Source organism: Eubalaena glacialis, chromosome 3 (genome assembly GCF_028564815.1).
Source record: "Eubalaena glacialis isolate mEubGla1 chromosome 3, mEubGla1.1.hap2.+ XY, whole genome shotgun sequence".
Lineage (NCBI taxonomy): Eukaryota > Metazoa > Chordata > Mammalia > Artiodactyla > Balaenidae > Eubalaena > Eubalaena glacialis.
This window is the reverse complement of record NC_083718.1, coordinates 31,274,525-31,292,734: the sequence shown is the minus strand read 5'-3', so window position 1 is coordinate 31,292,734 and position 18,210 is coordinate 31,274,525. Positions and strand designations below refer to the sequence as shown.

The 18,210-nt window shown below is 38.9% G+C and overlaps 1 protein-coding gene across 5 annotated transcripts in view; it reads right to left on the bottom strand.

The window, feature by feature from the left end:
- The window catches only part of RGS7 (regulator of G protein signaling 7), a 590,220-nt gene extending 574,022 nt beyond the window's left edge, over positions 1 to 16,198 (bottom strand). For all 5 annotated transcript variants that reach the window (XM_061185423.1, XM_061185427.1, XM_061185426.1 and 2 more), the window contains exons 1-2: positions 15,937 to 16,198; positions 14,864 to 14,990 (exon numbers count right to left, since the gene is read on the bottom strand). In XM_061185423.1, the coding sequence (XP_061041406.1) occupies positions 14,864 to 14,941 (78 nt within the window). In that variant the 5' untranslated portion in view covers positions 14,942 to 14,990; positions 15,937 to 16,198. The remainder of the gene's footprint in view (positions 1 to 14,863; positions 14,991 to 15,936) is intronic.
- Between the last annotated feature and the right edge of the window lie 2,012 nt (positions 16,199 to 18,210).

The following is an 18,210-nucleotide window of genomic DNA, read 5'->3' as shown; positions in this document are numbered from 1 at the left end:
TTAAAACATTTTGAGTGATCTATTCCAATTCTATTTCCTTCAAAATGCCAGTTATTTTTAGTGTGTGATTTTGCAGAGTGTGGGGCTTTTTTAGTGGAACTTATTATGCCACAGCAGAAACGTCTATATTTTGCTTTGTTGTGTGGGTATTTCTGATATACTCGGGCACCACAGATTGATGGAATAGATGGTGTAAATAAATTGTTTTCATTGCACTTACTTGACTCTCTTTGTTAAAATTCAACTCAGCACCTCATCTGCATGGTTAAGAATGTACAATTTCCTACGAAGACGCTACCGAGAAGGGTAATTCTTTTTCATAAATATGCTCAACAAAATGCTTATAAAATTTTTTATAAGCATAAAACAAGGCTCATATATAGTGTTCAAATAAATTTAGGCAGTACTGGCCTAGCTCTACAACTTTAAGTAGCTTGTGTTTTAGTATGTAAAATGATTCCATTTTCAAATCAGCTAAAAAGACATTGCAAGAAGAGCATCTTCAGCTATAAAATCTGTTATATGAGTAATTTCTAAGGTAAAGAAATAAATTCAAATTTTTTAAAAGTGTTTCCTCTTATACCTAGCATATTTAATTGGCAATAAAATGAAACATATGGTTTTAATGTGCATTTATTTTTTGACATGGGCAAATAACCTTTCCAGGCCTTGGTTTCCTCATAGGAAAATAAGAATTTTTTAAAAATTGAGTAAGGGACCTCCCTGGTGATCCAGTGGTAAAGAATCCGCCTTACAACGCAGGGGATGAGGGTTTGATCCCTGGTCAGGGAACTAAGATCCCACATGCCGTGGGGCAACTAAGCCCGCACGCCACAACTACTGAGCTAGAGAGCCTGAGTGCTGCAAACTACAGAGCCCACACGCTCTGGAACCTGCGCGCCACAACTACAGAGCCCGTGTGCCCTGGAGCCTGTGCGCCACAACTAGAGAGGAGAAAACCTGCACGCTACAACTAGTGAAGAGAAAAACCTGCACACCACAACTAAGGAGAAGCTCGCCCGCTACAACGAAAGATTCTGCATGCCTCAATGAAGATCCCGTGTGCCCCAACTAAGACCCAACGCAACCCAAAATAAAGTAAATAAATAAATAATAAACAAATCTTTAAAAATAATAAATAATAAAAAATTTAATAAGTGCACCATCAATTTTATGAGGTTTTACACATACACATATACATACATGAAATTAACTGTAAAACTGTTGCTCCTCCAATCTTGGGATTGTAAAGTGCTCTGATAAAGAATATATGATTGTCATCACTGATTCTTTACCCCCGACACGTCTAGCAAAATTACCTAGCACAAAACAATTGTTCAATAAATATTTACTAAATTAAATTGAACTATTTACATAATTAATGCGGCAGAATTTCTCAATTATATTATTTAAAAGAAACTACATTTATTCCTAGAAAGCAAATAGGTTGCTTTTAAAATAAAACAAGGGCTTCCCTGGTGGCGCAGTGGTTGAGAGTCCGCCTGCCAGTGCAGGGGGCACGGGTTCGTGCCCTGGTCTGGGAAGATCCTACATGCCGCGGAGTAACTAGGCCCGTGAGCCACAGCTACTGAGCCTGCGCGGCTGGAGCCTGTGCTCCGCAACGAGAAGCCGCAACAGCGAGAGGCCTGCGCACCGCCATGAAGAGTGGCCCCCGCTTGCCGCAACTAGAGAAAGCCCTCGCACAGAAACGAAGACCCAACACAGCCAAAAATAAATAAATTAATTAATTTTTTTTAAAAAGGTTTATAAAATAAAACAAGAAACGTATATTTCAAAAAAAAAAAAAACTTTTTCCCTATTACTATCTTACAGATTAAAAACAAAAGGTTTCGGATGTAGCTGTTGAGTTGGTTAGAATTTGGTTTGGTCGCAAGTAACAGAAAATCCAAATCATAATATCTTAAAGAAGACATAAAGATGGCAATAAAACTACTCTGTATGATATTATAATGATGGATACATGTCGTTATATATTTTGTTCAAACCACAGAAGGTACAACATCAATAGTGAACCCTAAGGTAGCCTATGAACTTTGGGTGATTATGATGTATCAGTATAGGTTCATCCTTGGTAAAAATCTACCACTCTGATGAATAATGTTGATAATAAGGTTGGTTAAGTAGGGTAGGGATTATATGGGAAATCTCTGTACCTTCCTCTCAATTTTGTTGTAAACCTAAAACTGCTCTAAAAAAATCTTTTAAAAAAATAGAAGAAGAATTTTTAATTTTTAATTAATTTTTAATTTTTCTCTAACATAGAATTATGTAGGCAGGTCAGGTTTGTATGCTGACTCTGTAATCATCAGGGACCCGGTTCATTCCCTTTTGTTGTTCTGCCATCCATAACTCTCAGCTTCTACCTCCCAGCCAAGATGACTGCATTCTAGCCAGGAAGAGTAAGAAAAGGAAAAAAGAAAGGTATACTCCCTTTCTTTAAGTGTACTTCCCAGATACTATATACACCTCTTCTGTTTACATCTCATTGGCCAGAATATATCAAATGGCCATGACTAGCTGCCTGGGAGCCTGAGAAATGCAATCTTTATTCTAGTGGCCATGTGCCTACATGAAAATGCAGAGTGCTATTACTACAGAAGAAGAGGAAAAGAAATATCAAGGACAGAGGGGTTTACCACAGTTTTATAAAGTGATAATGAGCTTTGAGTCAAACAAATCAATAGGGTACAAGTCAAACAAATCAATAGGGTACAAGTCAAACAAATCATAGTGTACAAGTAAATTAATTAGTTTCTAGTAAACTTTCAGAGTAAGACAGCAATGGGGAATGCTAGAACACATTTCCAACAGATAAAGTCCTTTTGATTGAAGCCACTGAAAGTCTCATCCCACATGACCTATACTAAGACATCTTCAAATCAGTTAATCAGTTCAAATCAGTTAAAAGAAATGTTATGAAAAGAATATACAACTGCATAAAAACAAGATTTAAGATGAAAAGAGAAATTCATTTGAAATTATCTTTCTATACTAATCTAAAATGAATAGTAACTTTTCTGGTTAAAATCAATTATATCTCTATTCTTACCTTAAGAATAAAGTGAGTGCTCTATATTCACTAACATTTTCCAAACTTAAATGTACTGGGAATAAAAGGATGGAAAGACTAAATAAAAGTCAAAGAAAGACAATAAATATTCTTGAGAGAGTCTGGAATATTCTTTAAAACATTTACAAGATTCTTTAAGAGATGTGGACTGCCTGTCCCATCCCAATAGCCCCAAAAGCAGTTACTTCATAGATTCAAAACAAATAAAACTGAATTCATTTTTAAATGTGCTATTATTTTTAAATTTTTTATTCATTAAGCTTCATCACTACCATCACCCAAAAGAGTCAATTATGGAGGTTTCACTTTAACTGTAAACTTGGAAGCTAAGGATAGAAAGGACTTTAAAGACCTCCCCATTATTAAAAAGGTAGCTCAGAAATCCAAACAAAAATAACAGAATTTTGGTTAGACATAAATCTAAGTGGTCATGTAGTTCATAGGTCAAACCATTCCTCACTGCAGACAATCAAATCTCTTTAAAAGTTCACAAACTCTCCAAAGAAGATATGAAAATAGCCAATAAGCAAAAGATGCTCAATCATTTGGGAAATGCAAATCAAAACCACAAAGAGATGTCACTTCATACCCATTAGTATAACTACTATCAAAAATAACAAGTGTTGGTGAGAATGTGAAGAAGTTGTAATCTTTGTGCACTGCTGGTACGAATGTAAAATAGTGTAGCCACTATGAAAAACAATATGGTGGTTCCTCAAAAAATTAGAAATACGATAACCATATGATCCAGCAATTCTGATTCTGGGAATTAAAAGCATGGACTCGAATAGATATTTATACACCAATGTTCACTGCAGCATTAGCACAATAGTCAAAGGTGGAAGTAACCCAAATGCCCATCCATGTATGAAAGGATAAACAAAATGTGGTATATACATACAATGGAGTACTTTTCAGTCTTAAAAAGGAAGAAAATTCTGACACATGCTATAACATGGATGCATCTTGAGGAAATTATACTAAGTGAAATAAGCCAGTCCCAAAAGAATACTGCATAATTCCACTTATATGAGGTAAAAAGAGTAGTGAAATTCATAGGGCCAGAGAGTAGTAGAAGGGTGATTGTCAGGGGTTGAGGGACAGGAGAATGGGGAATTGCTGTTTAATGGGTACAGAGTTTCAGCTTGGGAAGATGAAAAAGTTCTGGAGATGGATGTTGGTGATAGTTGCAGAACATTGTGAATGTACTTTATGCCATTAACTATATATGTAAAAATGTTTAAAATGGTAAATTTTATGTTAGATGTATTTTACCACAAAGAAAAAAGAAAGAGAAAGAATGATAGACCCATTTGAGCAATATGAAAAAAATGATAAAGCTCATGGAGTAAAATATGCCATTATTTTAAGGACCTAGGACAAATTATCATTTTATTTACCTTTATTTACCTTTATCTTCCTTAAAAGTACTTATACACACTAAAGAATTTATATCTTAAATGATATATTTTCTGAGATTTGCTTCAAAATAACCAACTGGGGGAAATCCGAAGTGAGGAAGCATAAATGAAACAAGATTTACCAGCAGTTAAGAATTGTTGACACGATGTGATGGGTACATGAAGATTCTTTATATTATTTTTCTCTTTTATATTTGTTTGAATTGTGTAAGATGAAAAATTTTTAATATTTATTGTACATTTACCATATGAAACAGCTTGAAACAAAATCATCAAGAGCCAATGAAGAGCAGCAAATTCTAAATTCTAAAATATGTATAAGAAAGACAAATTTTAAAGGGAAATCCTCTTTATATGTCATCACTTCCACTTATAGAGAAATCCTTTTGGGGCAGCATTTATAAGTAATAGTTAACATATATTAAATGTTTCCTACTTATCCAAGCTTTACATGCACTATTTATAATAACTTATCATTATTATTATTACTATCTCCATTTTTCAGAGGAGGAAACTGGGACTCAAAGAGGCAAAGTAATTTCATTAAAGTTCACAAGTATTAAGTAAATTTTAAGTCTATGGCAGGAGACATTTGGTTTTCTAAGGGATAAGATCAACACTCTTGCCTCCTCTGTCTCCATAAATCTCTGAAGACTTTCAACATTAGCTTAGCTCAATTTAGTTCATTTATTGAGCACTTACTAAGTGTCAGAAGCTGGGCACTTTGGGCACTGTGCTAAGCACTCAGAACTGCAAACAGAAGATACATATCAACATAATATTTATTTTAGAAACCAGATGACCCAATATAAATAAATTTTCCTAACAGTCAGTTCTTCCCTTTTCACAGCAGTAATCACTCTATGATAAGTTGTCTGACATCTGTCCTCACCACTGTAAAGTAAGCTCAGTGAGGGCTCAAACCCTATCTATCTAGAGCACAACTCTATCCCCAATGCCCACACAAGGCTCAATCAGAGCTGAGGCTCAATGTATGTATGGTATACAGAACTGAATTTTGAGTGTGCTGTCCATTCACTAACTTAAATGGAAGCAACACAGTGAAGAGGCAAGAATATGGTCTTTGGATCAAGCATTCATTCATTTATTCACTCATTGATTCATGTGCTTAGGCACTCAATATTCAGAAACACCTATTATGTGCCATTTTTCTAGGTGCTGGGAACACAGCACTGAAAGATAGGAGTCTCCACCCTCGTGGAGCTCACCAGCTCTGTTACTAATCCCTGAGCAATCTTGGGCAGTCACATAGTCTGCATAAGTCAGTTTCAGCTTTCTTATTAGAAAAACAGGATGCTAATAATCAACGTGCAACATATTTTAAGGAAATCAGGTAATACAGGTAAAGGCCTTGACACTCAATAAATGACAACTATTCTAATTAACAATAAACCAAAAGTCAAAACCCAAAATACTAAATATAAAACAGAGCAAGTGACAAATGGCATTAATTTCCAGAGGAAATGCATCTAAAAAAAGTTCAGCAAGAGAAATATTATTAATAATATGTTCTATGTGTACTTAATTTTCTTCAAAATGCTTTGGTATACATCATTTTAAATATTAAAGGTGAAAAATTTCCCTAGATTTCTGTACTAGAAAAAAACTTTCTACTAACCTTTTGCCTAACGTTCAAAAGCTTCTGTGTGGCCAAACATGGTTATGTAGATTTATACTGGTCTTGACATCTTCCAGCAATGACCAAATGGGGGAAAGCATGTTAGCTGGACTCCTAAATGACCTACAGCCATGGGGACACTCAGCAAGCAGGGAAGACTTGTCAAGGAGAGTTTTGCAAAGTTTATTCTTGCAAGGAACCTCAGTAACTTCCACAATTCCCAAAAAGAGTCTGTATTACCTGTCAATCACTCTCAGTCAAACATTCTCACTTATACTTCATCTTTTCAATGATTCTGTAAAGTAGTCTCTAGGAGAAGTTAACACACTTGCCCAAACTTACACAGCCAGTCGGGGGCAGAGCAGGAATTCACATCTAGCCCTTCTGACTTGGAGACTCTGTCACTCCGTCATGAATTACTACTTCCCCTAGACTACTGTCTTCCTTTCAACATTCTGAGACATATGAAAGAGAAGTGAGCTTAAAAAAAATGGATTTCTTTATAACCCAATTTTAAATTCTGAACAAGGATTCCAACCACTTTAAATCCCTTTTACCCAGGGCTTCTGGTTTTCCCTCAGTCTTATTAGGAATTGGAATGGCTATGATGCATGTCTGAGACACCATAAGATAGAAATTAATTGGAATACTTTCAACATCAGCAAATCATCTGAGATGCTGCGAGTGCACTTCCTGGAATATTCATGGTATATGCAGACTTTAGTCTTACTGAAAGACAGCCCCTATCATCTGACCTTTGGAGGGCCAGCCTCTGCAGACAACTTAAAGTTTCCATAGGATGAAAAATAACAAAACATCAACCCTTGGTGTCATTTATTATAATATCTCCTAATATCTCCTTAGCAGACCATGGTCCTCCTTTAAAACCTTACATCTGTATTATTATTTTAAAAAATTGTTTGCTGGGCTCTACTTTGTTACAAGCACTGCATGCCAAGTCTCAAGCTAAGTATAGCATTTTCTTTTATCTCTTCTCTTGAGTTTGATGCTGTTTTTCCAAAGGTCTTTATTCCATAATCACTATGCTATCAAATATAATAGCCACTAGCCACAGGGGGCTATTTAAATTGAAATTATAATTAATTAAAATTAAATATAATTTATAATTCAAGTCCTTGGTCACATTAGCCACATTTCAAGTGTTCAACTACCCTCTGTGGCTAGTAGCTACTATACTGGACAGTACACAGAATATTTCCATCATGACAGAAAGCTCTATTGGACAGTGTTGGCACAGAGCATCAAATTCTGGGTTTTCATCAGCCTAGAACTTCCAGTCAGGATCAAATCAAGAACAGAACTACTACCAGGGTAGGTCAGTCAGTCTAGTTCCCAATCTTATCATTCCTGGGGCTCCAAATGCTAAACTATAGTTGAAGGGAAAAGGGAATCTAGTAATCTATTTATAATGGGTGATTAAATATCCTGGAATAATCCATGGATGCCACAGAGTAACCAGGATGCTGATTTCTTACTGAAACTGAACTACAAACACAAGACTTACTGCATTTATTTTAAGAGAGAGACACACACACACCACAGAAAGACAAATAAAGACCTGAATTCAACCTGTGTGACCTTAGACAAATCATGTTACTTCTCTGATCTTAAATTTCATAATCTGCAAAATTAAAAAGTAGATAAATTCTTAGTTTCCTTTTACCTCTGAAATTCCAGAATGCAAAGGCTTTATTGAGTTTACATAATATCTAAGTAACTATGCAGACTTCAAAGATATATTAGATAATAATTCAAAGGGCTTATTAAAAATAGAAGAAGCTAGCTATATCGAACTAATAACATAAGACAGGACACTCATTGTGTCATAAAAATGGTATTACCAAAGCATCTTACAGAATCTGCCCTTTTAACTACCAGAAAGACGTGACTGGAGGTGGTTAAAATGTTCACATTTTCACCTTTATCAAAAAATATAGCAACATATTGGACCCCATGGAACATACAAGGTGTTTCATTAAATAAATAGTAATAAGAAAAGAAGTTATTAGAATTATAATATATAATGTAACTATTATATATTATAAATTATGTTATAATTATAATTGTATAATTATATTATTCTTATAGCATTTTTGAGACATTCATTGAGGGTCTAACATAGGCTACCTCATTTTATCATCAAACAGCTCTATGAAGGAAATATTTCCTTATTTTTTGTCATTTTATACATAAGGAAACTGAAATGAAAGGAGTTAGGTTGTTAACCCACAACTGCAGAGCTAAACAATGGCAGAGCCATGATTTAAAACCAAAACCGCCCAACTGCAATGCACATGCTTCTACTTCGGCACACTGACTCCTTAAGAAAATTTTACTTGCTAATCACCAGAAAGGACCTAACATAAGAAGGCCTCTAAACTATTCCTAAGAACCCAGCTAGAACAAAGCTGCCATTTTCCTACAGAGTTTTCCGGAAGACAGAACAACTTATCTCCCTGGATAGGCCCCCCCAGTCAAAATTTTTTCTAGCCTAGGCCAGGTGGCAATTTTAATGGAGCTGAAATAACCTTCATGATTGTCTATTAGAGTTCCAATGTCCTGAGACCTTTGTTGATTGAATTAGACACAAGACAAAGGGAATTAAAAAGAGGGAAAGTCAAATTTTCATATTGCCTTGGGCAAATGGCAGAGAAGTGGGTCTTTTTTCCCCTAAGGAACCGCATACCCACTTTAACATTTACAATTATTTTATAATTAGATTGATATTTTGTAAGATAGAAGCCTCTGTAACTCTGACATTCAAATGCTTCCTTTTCACAGCTATGAAAGGGGGAGCAAGGGCCAATTACTTGTGCTGCTTGTTTTCCACAATATCGTTTTCAAGGAGACTTAATATTTATTATTAAGTCACTAAACTATCCAAATCCAAAATATTTTCATATTCTCTGCAGTGACCACATTCCATCAATCATACTACCGAAATATACCCTGCTTTCCATCACTCAACAGAGCCACAAAGGCTATTATAAGGCAATAAAATCCCTTCATAGCTTCTCCTTTCTACATCTGCACTTTCCTCTGATCGATTAGATGTGGGGAGGTTGGAGGTGAGAAACGGAAATAAAATTCAGGCCACAAATTCTTATCTTAATGCCACAAATAGCACTGATAAGCAACAACTGGTGAGGAAAAAGCTCCACCATGGAAGGCTTTCTTGCTCCGAACTCAATTATTATCCAAAATTCAACATGAAATTATTACTCATAAAATGTCTCTATCTACTTCTCAGAAGTATCATAGATGGTGGTCCTATCCTATCTCAGGACGCATTTGTGTCACTGAGGGAAAAACAGGTCTGCATTTGATTCAAACAGATTAAATTCATATTTATAGTAGACAACATCCTTCAGTCTAGGAAGGTGCTTTCAAATAATGCATATAGAAGACACTCCATTTTGGAATTTTTTAGAAATGGAATTTTTCTGATGCCCGCCTCCCATCTGAGCCCCTAATTTAGAAATCTGAGGGGCTTAAATGCCTTTTGTGATTATCCATTTGCAAACATTCCTTCCTTTTCTAACAGGCCTTTCTCTGGTCATCACTTAGAAATATTCTTTACTGTACTAACATGTAGCTGCACCCTATACCCAGACAGAGCAAGATAACTAAGGTTCAAAAATGTCAAAGGCTATTTTTCATAATGGAGTTCGAGGAGGGAGGAATGTGACACCTTCAAGGCTGACCAGACTGGACAATCCTGAAGTGACAAATGCACTGAGTTAGTGCCAAAAATGTCAGCTAACTCACCACTAAGAAACTAGTGATGTCTGTGACTAAATCTTTTCCAAAGAAGAAAACTAGTCACTCCCCTCTCTTGCAGATATATCTGTTTTCACAGAACAGACTGCCTTCAGAAAAAGCTTTCAAAGGCAATGTCTAGGTCAAGCCAATCAGCAGAGGTCATCTTCCTACTGGGCTGATAGCTCCCATTACACCTTTATATAAGAAAGGTCAGTGGTCCCATCTTACTCTTCAAAAAATAGAGCAGTCTTAATCTTTCAAGACTAACCTTTTGCCACTACGACAATATGATACTGAGTTTAAAAGCACCTGAACGTCTGTGTATAACAGGTACTCAAACAAGCTGGTACCTGCTCTCATCTCCAAAAGACACCATTTTCTCGTTCACAACTAAAATGAGCAGCATCTCAGGGAAAATTACATCTTCACCCTAGGTCTTTTTTTTAAATATTTATTTATTTATTTGGCTGCATGGGGTCTCAGTTGCAGCACACGGGATCTTTAGTTGCGGCATGCGGTACCTAGTTCTCTGACCAGGGATCAAACCTGGGTCCTCTGCATTGGGAGTGCAGAGTCTTAACCGCTGGGCCACCAGGGAAGTCCCCGCTTAAGCCGTTTTTGAAAAGTGAAAAGGAAGAAACAAATGGAATGAGAGTGACTAGATGGAAAATGAAGAGAGAGGAGGGGAAGAGAGAATGGGTGAGGGAAAAGGTGGGGGGGAAGGGAGACGCATAGTGAACTTTATAGGTTTGCTATTTCCAAAATATGTGTTCATTCCACTAAAACAGTGAATGAGGAAAATATTTTCATTTTCTTTTCTGACAACCGGAGGATAAACGGTTGCTACAATAATAACAGAAATTATTGGTCATTTTGAGCATTCTTGCTAGTAAGAAGCCAGCATTCCAGCCAATATGAAATATTGGCCCCAAGGTGCCCTAGAAATTTTGTTTTTCAAATGCAGGAATGTCAGCTTCTGGACAAAAAGTGATGTATACTGTCTAGTGGGCAGCATGCTGGCCAGACACCAAATTTAGAATGTGTCTCCTTGTAACCCTGGGTTCTAGCTCAGCGATCCTTTACAGCCAGTACCACCCCCAGGAATGAGAGTTTTACCCAAAGCAGACCAAGAATGAGAGTAGTGTTTGAGTTCTGAGTTTTCACCTCTACATACATTTCAAGAAGCTAGTCTGAATCCAAGGTGAGTTGGAGCTAGGTGGGTCTCTTCTTAAAGAAGTTGATTATTTCTATTCCATTCTAGTTAAGGCCTACCTGAAGGGAGCTTAGGAAGCCCCAGAAATAAAAGTGGTTAAGCTTCACATTTTATAAACTTTTGAATGTTTTCAAATACATAAAATGACATAACCACTCTAACTTAATCACTTGCTTATAAAAAAAAAAGTAGCATTATAAATTGAAAAATTGGTAAGGAAAATATTTTGTCCATATGGATTTTTTAAATGTACCTCTGATATCAAATGATGCCTACAGAGAGCCCTCACATTAAGCCAAAAAGGTACTGGCAAATATCCGAGACTGATTTGCAGGTACCAACCCTGACTGTGAGGCAGTGTTGAGACAGGCTGGGACCTGGGACCCTTTGCTGCAGTGCTTGCACCTGGACAAATGTCTCCTGGAGCAACAGAATACAAAGAAACTATAAGGGACTAAAAATAACTGCGTGCATGTGCAGTTGGGGCAAATTATGAAGAAGATACAAAAAGACCAAAAACCCAACTGCCACTTCTGAGGTGTCCAGAGCAAAAGCAGGGTGCTGTGCATGATCCCTGCACCCAGCACCATCAAGGGAGTGGGCAGACGACCCAAGCCACCTCTCCAGTCCGACCCACGGATCCACCCCTACCCTCACCCCATTTAAGGGACCAGCTCACCCTCCACTCAGGCAGCAAGTAAGGGGAACTGTTACTTGTTTTCACCCCCCTGTGCTGCAGTGGGAGTCCCAATAAACCCTTGCCTGAATTTCTCATCTGGCCTCTTATCAATTTCTATTGATTAAGGAGTCCAAGAACCCTGGTCGGTAACAGTGTTACTAATGCCTGTAGCCCTCACTATGGCAGCACTCACTCTGCCTGGAGGATCATATTTCTACCCACTGAAAATACATTTTTCCTGAACATCGCTAAGGAATTCTCCATGGAAAAAAGATCCCTGGAACTTTCCCATTATTTGGAGGAATTCCAATAATCCATATGAGGATAATCATAATGGAGAGACATCAGACGAACACAAGAAATTCACAAATCCCAGCTCTTTTCTGTGCATTACACTTTGACAACCATTCACTGTTTTCTATCCCGCACAAGAATGTTCCTAAACCTCATTCACAACCTACCGAGAAAAAATGGAAACAGCACATGCATATCTTTAGTAGGTATAGACCATCAGAATCCTGGGCAGTAAACAAGAGGTGGCTTGCAGGGAGGGGAAATGGTGAGAACACAGAACCCACTTTAAGAACTGTGTTTCAACAGTGAACTAGAAGTGGAAAATTGGCATGAATCGATAAAACAGCAATCTCTCTATCCATTCTCTTCACTGATACTAAGCAATGCACCCTGAGGCTAAAGCTCTTTCCTAACCTTTGACTGACTTCATGATTAATAAGCATTTGTAACAAGTCGCTTATTCTTTCATGCAGGTTGAGCAGTTGACATATGGAGTCAACCTACTCCTTTCCTTTTTACCCCTCTCCAACTATTCCGCTGTTCTTCACATTAAAATCTGGCCTCTACTGAGAAGATATTAAATGTCAAAGCCCACATAAGATACAAAAAACAGAGGTAAAATGGTCACATGACATCATGTTGTATGTCTGCCTACAGACATGGACCATTTGACTTGGTAACCAGCAAATGATAACCAAGAACAACTGTGTTTCTTTATACAAATTATCTGGTATTTCTTTATATATTATTATTTATATCACAAACAAAAACATATATGTTCAGAGAATAAAAGCATAGACAGGCAATGCATAATTAAGCATTCAGTAAAATTTACTGGTGTTAACAACTTTTTTCCAACAATGATTTATCAGGGAAATCTTTTCTAGAAATAAATTGTATGTATCATTACCCTAAACAAAAAGCTAGGAAAAGGAGGGCAAAGAAGTAGCACAAGCAGTTCCAACCTTACCCAACAGAATAACAATGCTTAAAAGAATGAGGCATTACATTCTCTCCCTGAAGTCATCATAACCTGTTAATTTATAAGTAGCCCTAACGGCAATTTGATGCTAAACAACAACTTATAGAGTGTTTCAAAATTAGCAATATGAAGCTTAGGTACACTAAATAATCCAATAACTATCTATAAAACTCCTAGACTCATTTTTCACTTATTCTCATGATAACTGACTAAATGAGACACAGACTGATGTCACATTAACTTTATTTCTAATCAAGATTAACTGTTAGGTGTCCAATCAATTCAGCCCCTGATCCTTTAATAGGGAAACAGAGAATATAGTGTTTGACCTAACAAAAATAGCTAACTACTGATAATTTTACAAAAGTCCAACTCTCGACATTGCACAAACCTGTAAGATAGAATTTACAATTCTCACATCTTGCATATTACAATATTCAGTCATACAAAACAATAAAGAATATTATAACTTCTTTAAAAAACACATAACTGCCCCCAAGATAGTTCTTCTCAGAACCAAATCTATACAGAATGGGCAAATATCCAGTAATTTCAATCAATGTAGGAAAATAATAGTAATAACTTAGGTTTAAGTGGATTATTTTCTTGATTTATCCAGTTGGCATGCTTTAAGACTAAAATAGGCAATTTTTTTCCCTGTGGAAAAAAAGTTTTACTGTGCTATCCCAGACCCACAAAAGTGCATTCACAGGTACACAATACACTACGGTCTACAAGGCTAGCATTGACAGGATGCCCATGCATATTCACATCAAAGCAATAACAAGATTTCCTCAAACACATATCATCACCACCTCTTAATCATCCTGGCCCACATAGAAGGAGAGTTTTCATTTAGTATAGGTCAAGGTGGAAAGCTTTTCATCTTTATTCATAACCAGCTCTGATCCTCTGGCAAACTCATCCTAGACTCTTCAGTGGGTTCACACTTACCAAAATCTTTAACAATTTCCTTCGTTTCAAGGTCTGATTTCCTTTTTACCATTGCTAGTGTTAACTAAAGAAATCTTGCCCCATAAGCACTACAGATAATATGCTAAAGAAAAATAATCCCAGCATAAAAAGCAATAGAAACAAATGGTACAGAAGTTAAATAAAAAATACTGCTTCCTTAATTTTAGTAAGATTGTTGACTATAACCAGAAGGAACTTACCTAAGCAACCACTCTGAAGCACATACAATATTCAAATACACCTTTATTATGGTGGCTTTAAAGCTAAGATTTAACAAGAAGAAAACTGGAATTGTTTAGTTAAAAGTAAAATTATTAAACCACCCATACATCCACAGCCACATTCACTCTTGCCCCAGAATTGCAAAGTAGTCTATTTTCATTTCCAAAATGTTATACATTTCTATAATCATTATAACTTAAATGCTTAGAAGGAGTATAAGAAAAAGCTTCTAAAATCTATTACAGATGCTATAAAATCATGTATGTAACAAACAAAATATGTGGGATGTCCAAACTTGCTGCTATTGCTGACTGCAGATTAATCTACGTAAGATCACCAGGGAAAGTGTGAGAACACAGTATGAGTAGCCTCATTTACTTCACTGTGTCTCTACACATATGCATTACTTGAGAATGTCAGATCATCCTCAAGTATAATGTGCAGTCACTGGGGATCTGGAGAATCCATAAGGCCACAAAATTGATATATACTCTGATCTGAGGGAAAAAAAATTCAAGGAAGCCAGAAGTTTCCCTTTTTCCACGAAAGTGAAGAAATCCTTACCTTTCTGTACACCAGCATGTTGGGTGATTCATCTGCTACCCCATTGCTGGTCTGCCCATAATTATTCCCCTGGGCCATGTCACCACACACGTGGTCCACTCTTAGATACAGGAATTATCAGTCCTCCCTGCAAGAGTCAGAGAGACATCAGTGAGATCCTAATGGTAGTACTTAAGAAGGTTGACTCTTGATTCATCTTCCCCATCCACAGCACCCATCCCACAATAGAGCATGCTTAAATGCTGGGGCTGGCTTGCAAGAAATAGCACAGAAACAGATTTAAAAAAAAAAAAAAACTGAATTTACACCTACAGTACTCCCAGGGAATTATAAGTAAGAAATGACAATCTTTTAGTTAAAATAGTCATTTGACTATGGTTTTAATTGACTTGATTTTCTGGGTACTCATTTTTTAAAGTGTTTAAGGCTCACTGAAAAAAAAAAAAACCACGGTTACCATTTCCATCCTATGAGTTCTCTTCTCTCCCAATACTGCATCTCCACAGTATCTTCGGTGTTTTCCCCAAATGGGCAGAAAGGCAACACCCTGTGGCAGCACACTTTCGCCCAGGTGTCTGTCTAGTTTCCCGCATGCAGGCGCATCAGAGAGGCCCATTCCCCGAGCCATTCTCCAGTCATGTGTTTCGTCTTCATTCCCCTAGGTCTCCCGCACAAAGTCAGGGCAGCTTCTCCGACTTTCACCTGCCTGCACTGCCGGCCACTGGCTCCTCTCCCCTCGGCCCACTCGGCTTCGGAAGTCACGGCGTAACCCTGCCCAACCTTTGCAAGAAGGCATCAGAAGGTGTCCCGGAAACAAGACCAGGTGGGAGGTCGGCCCTTTAGGCAATTACCTGGGTCACCGTGAGCAGCACCTAACTGCGGAAGCCTCAGAGTGACCAGGCACAGAGGGGAAAACAAGCAAGCCCAGCTCTCACGGCGGCAGCAAATGGCAGGCGAGCCCGAGCCGCGCGCGGGAGCCGGGCCAGCGGCAGTGTCAGCCCCGAAGACCGGGTCGCGGGGCTCCGGGGCGCCGCCTCCCCCCAACCCCCACCCCCGAACCCCCAGCCACGTACCTTCTCCTGAAGGTCGCGGCCCGAGGCGCCTTCTTCCCGGCGGCTGGGTGCGGCGGTGTCAGCGCGCGGCCAGCTTCATCACCTCCGCGCGGGCACAGGGCTCTGACGGCCCGCGCTCCGACGCTCCCTCCTTCGCTTCGCTTTGCTCCCGGGCTCTCGGACCACGAGCGTGCGCGGGACCAAGACGCCCGGCCCGTGCGCGCGACTGGGGAGGGAGGAGGGGACTGTCACGTGGGACCCGGCGTCCGTAGGTGCTGGCTAGGGGGCGGGGCTCGGCTCCGCTCGGCCTCGCGGCCCCTCCGGCCCCGCCGCCCCACAGTCTCCGCTGTGGGAAGCTGCCGCCCTGCCCCCAGCGCGCGCAGCCCGGGCCCTTGCACACCCGGCCCGGCGGTGCGCGCGCCGCTGAAGGCCTGGCGATGGGAGTGTAAGCCGGAGAACAGGAAGGGCGATGGGTAGGTGGGTGGATGGATGGAGGCATGCAGGAATGGATGGAGCCCCTTGCAGCCGGCAGTTTCGTCACGTGCCTGATGACTTCGCTGACGGTGCGAGGGAAGCAGATGAGTGTTCATCGTTATGCTTAAATAACGAGAGTAGAGAGATATTGAGACATCCTAGGAGTGAAGGAAATGTCCAGGATCAAATGAGTCATTCAGCCCGTTTGCCTGCGACTTTCACAGCTTCCTCCTAAGTTAGAGAAACGGGAAATGATCTGGAGGCTGCCAACTCGAGGTGAACATCTTGCCACCTGTTAAAATGAAGGCACATCCCCAATATCTGGTTTCTCTCTCTGACAGATGGTGCTCAGAGGAACTTTCACCCACTTACTCTCAACCTCCAGCAGTTTTCAAAGAAAGTGTGGGGTGCTGATCCCCCATAATTATTCTTCAGGTTGCTGTCACTAATTCTTTTCTGTAAGGATTAGAGCCACATTAAGAAGAAAAATCACTTGTGTCCCAGTTATAGTAAAGAAACTTGTGTGTCCAGCTTTCAGGGGCAGGGTTGTGAAGTTATAAGTATCTGAAGTTTTCCTTCCACAGCTGGGCCAGGTGTGGTGGAGAGACAGAAAATAATCAAGCCAGCCCCTCCTAACATCCTAGGTAAGAATAGAACTTACCCCTGGTCAGGACAACTGTTCAAAGCAAACCCAGCGGCCATGTGCACCAGTGTATTTCCCCAGTCCTACCCAGGTCCTGTCAGGTTTCACTCAGGGAACAAATATTTATTCAACCTATCCTCTGTTCTAAATACTACGGGGCAAAGATTACTAGCCCAAACTACATTACACACACCCTAGTCTGACCCATCTCCCACTCTTCCCCAATTCCCAAACTCTTTCCATGGTGTGCTCTGGAAATTGTGATCTTTTTCAGCAAAATTGCCATTTTTTCAAATTCTTCTCTATATATGTCCTTAACCTTCTTACCATAGCCAAAAACTACCTCTTCGCCTTCGGCCCCTCTCTCTTCCCCTTCACTCAGTCAACTCCGGGAAGTTGTCATGAACTGGATTAATAAGTTTGGAAAGAATAACTGGGCATATTCACTCAGTTTGAACATTTTTCTCTTTAGGAGGAACTGCCTGAAACAAGCAGTCTTTCTCCTTCACATCTCGAGATAGAGGTTCTGTCCCTATAGGGGGGTCTCACCCAAGCTCAGCACTGATGGAACATTCCCACCAATCAACAAACTAACAGAATAGAGCTAACATTTCATGTTTTATGAATGAGGTGTAAAATATACCCCATCCACCTATCCACCCATCATATAGATATGATATCTATATCTATGTGTAGATTATCTTAGGTAAGATATGTACGTAAGATATCTATATGTAGATACAGTTATAGATACGTGTAAAATCTCCCTTGACACACTTCCCACTTACTCCTGTCCTATTTTTCTGCTTCCTTTTACACCAAAAATTTCCTCACCCTAATTCTGTCTTGAACCCATTCTATTCTGACAATGACCTCCTTGTTACTAAATCAATGGTCAGTTCTCAATTATCATGTGAATCAACTTTGCAGCAGAAGTTAAAGTTGATCCCTCTCACCTTCTCAAAAACTTTCTACATTTGGTTATCAGGACACCGCTGTTATTTCTTTTTTTTTTCTTCTAGTTTTATTGAGACATAATTGACATACAGCACTATACAAGTTAAGGGTGTACACCATAATGATTTGACTTACATACATCATAAAATGATTACCACAATAAATTTAGTGAATGAAGATCCACCATCTCATATAGATACAAAAGAAAAGAAAAACATGTG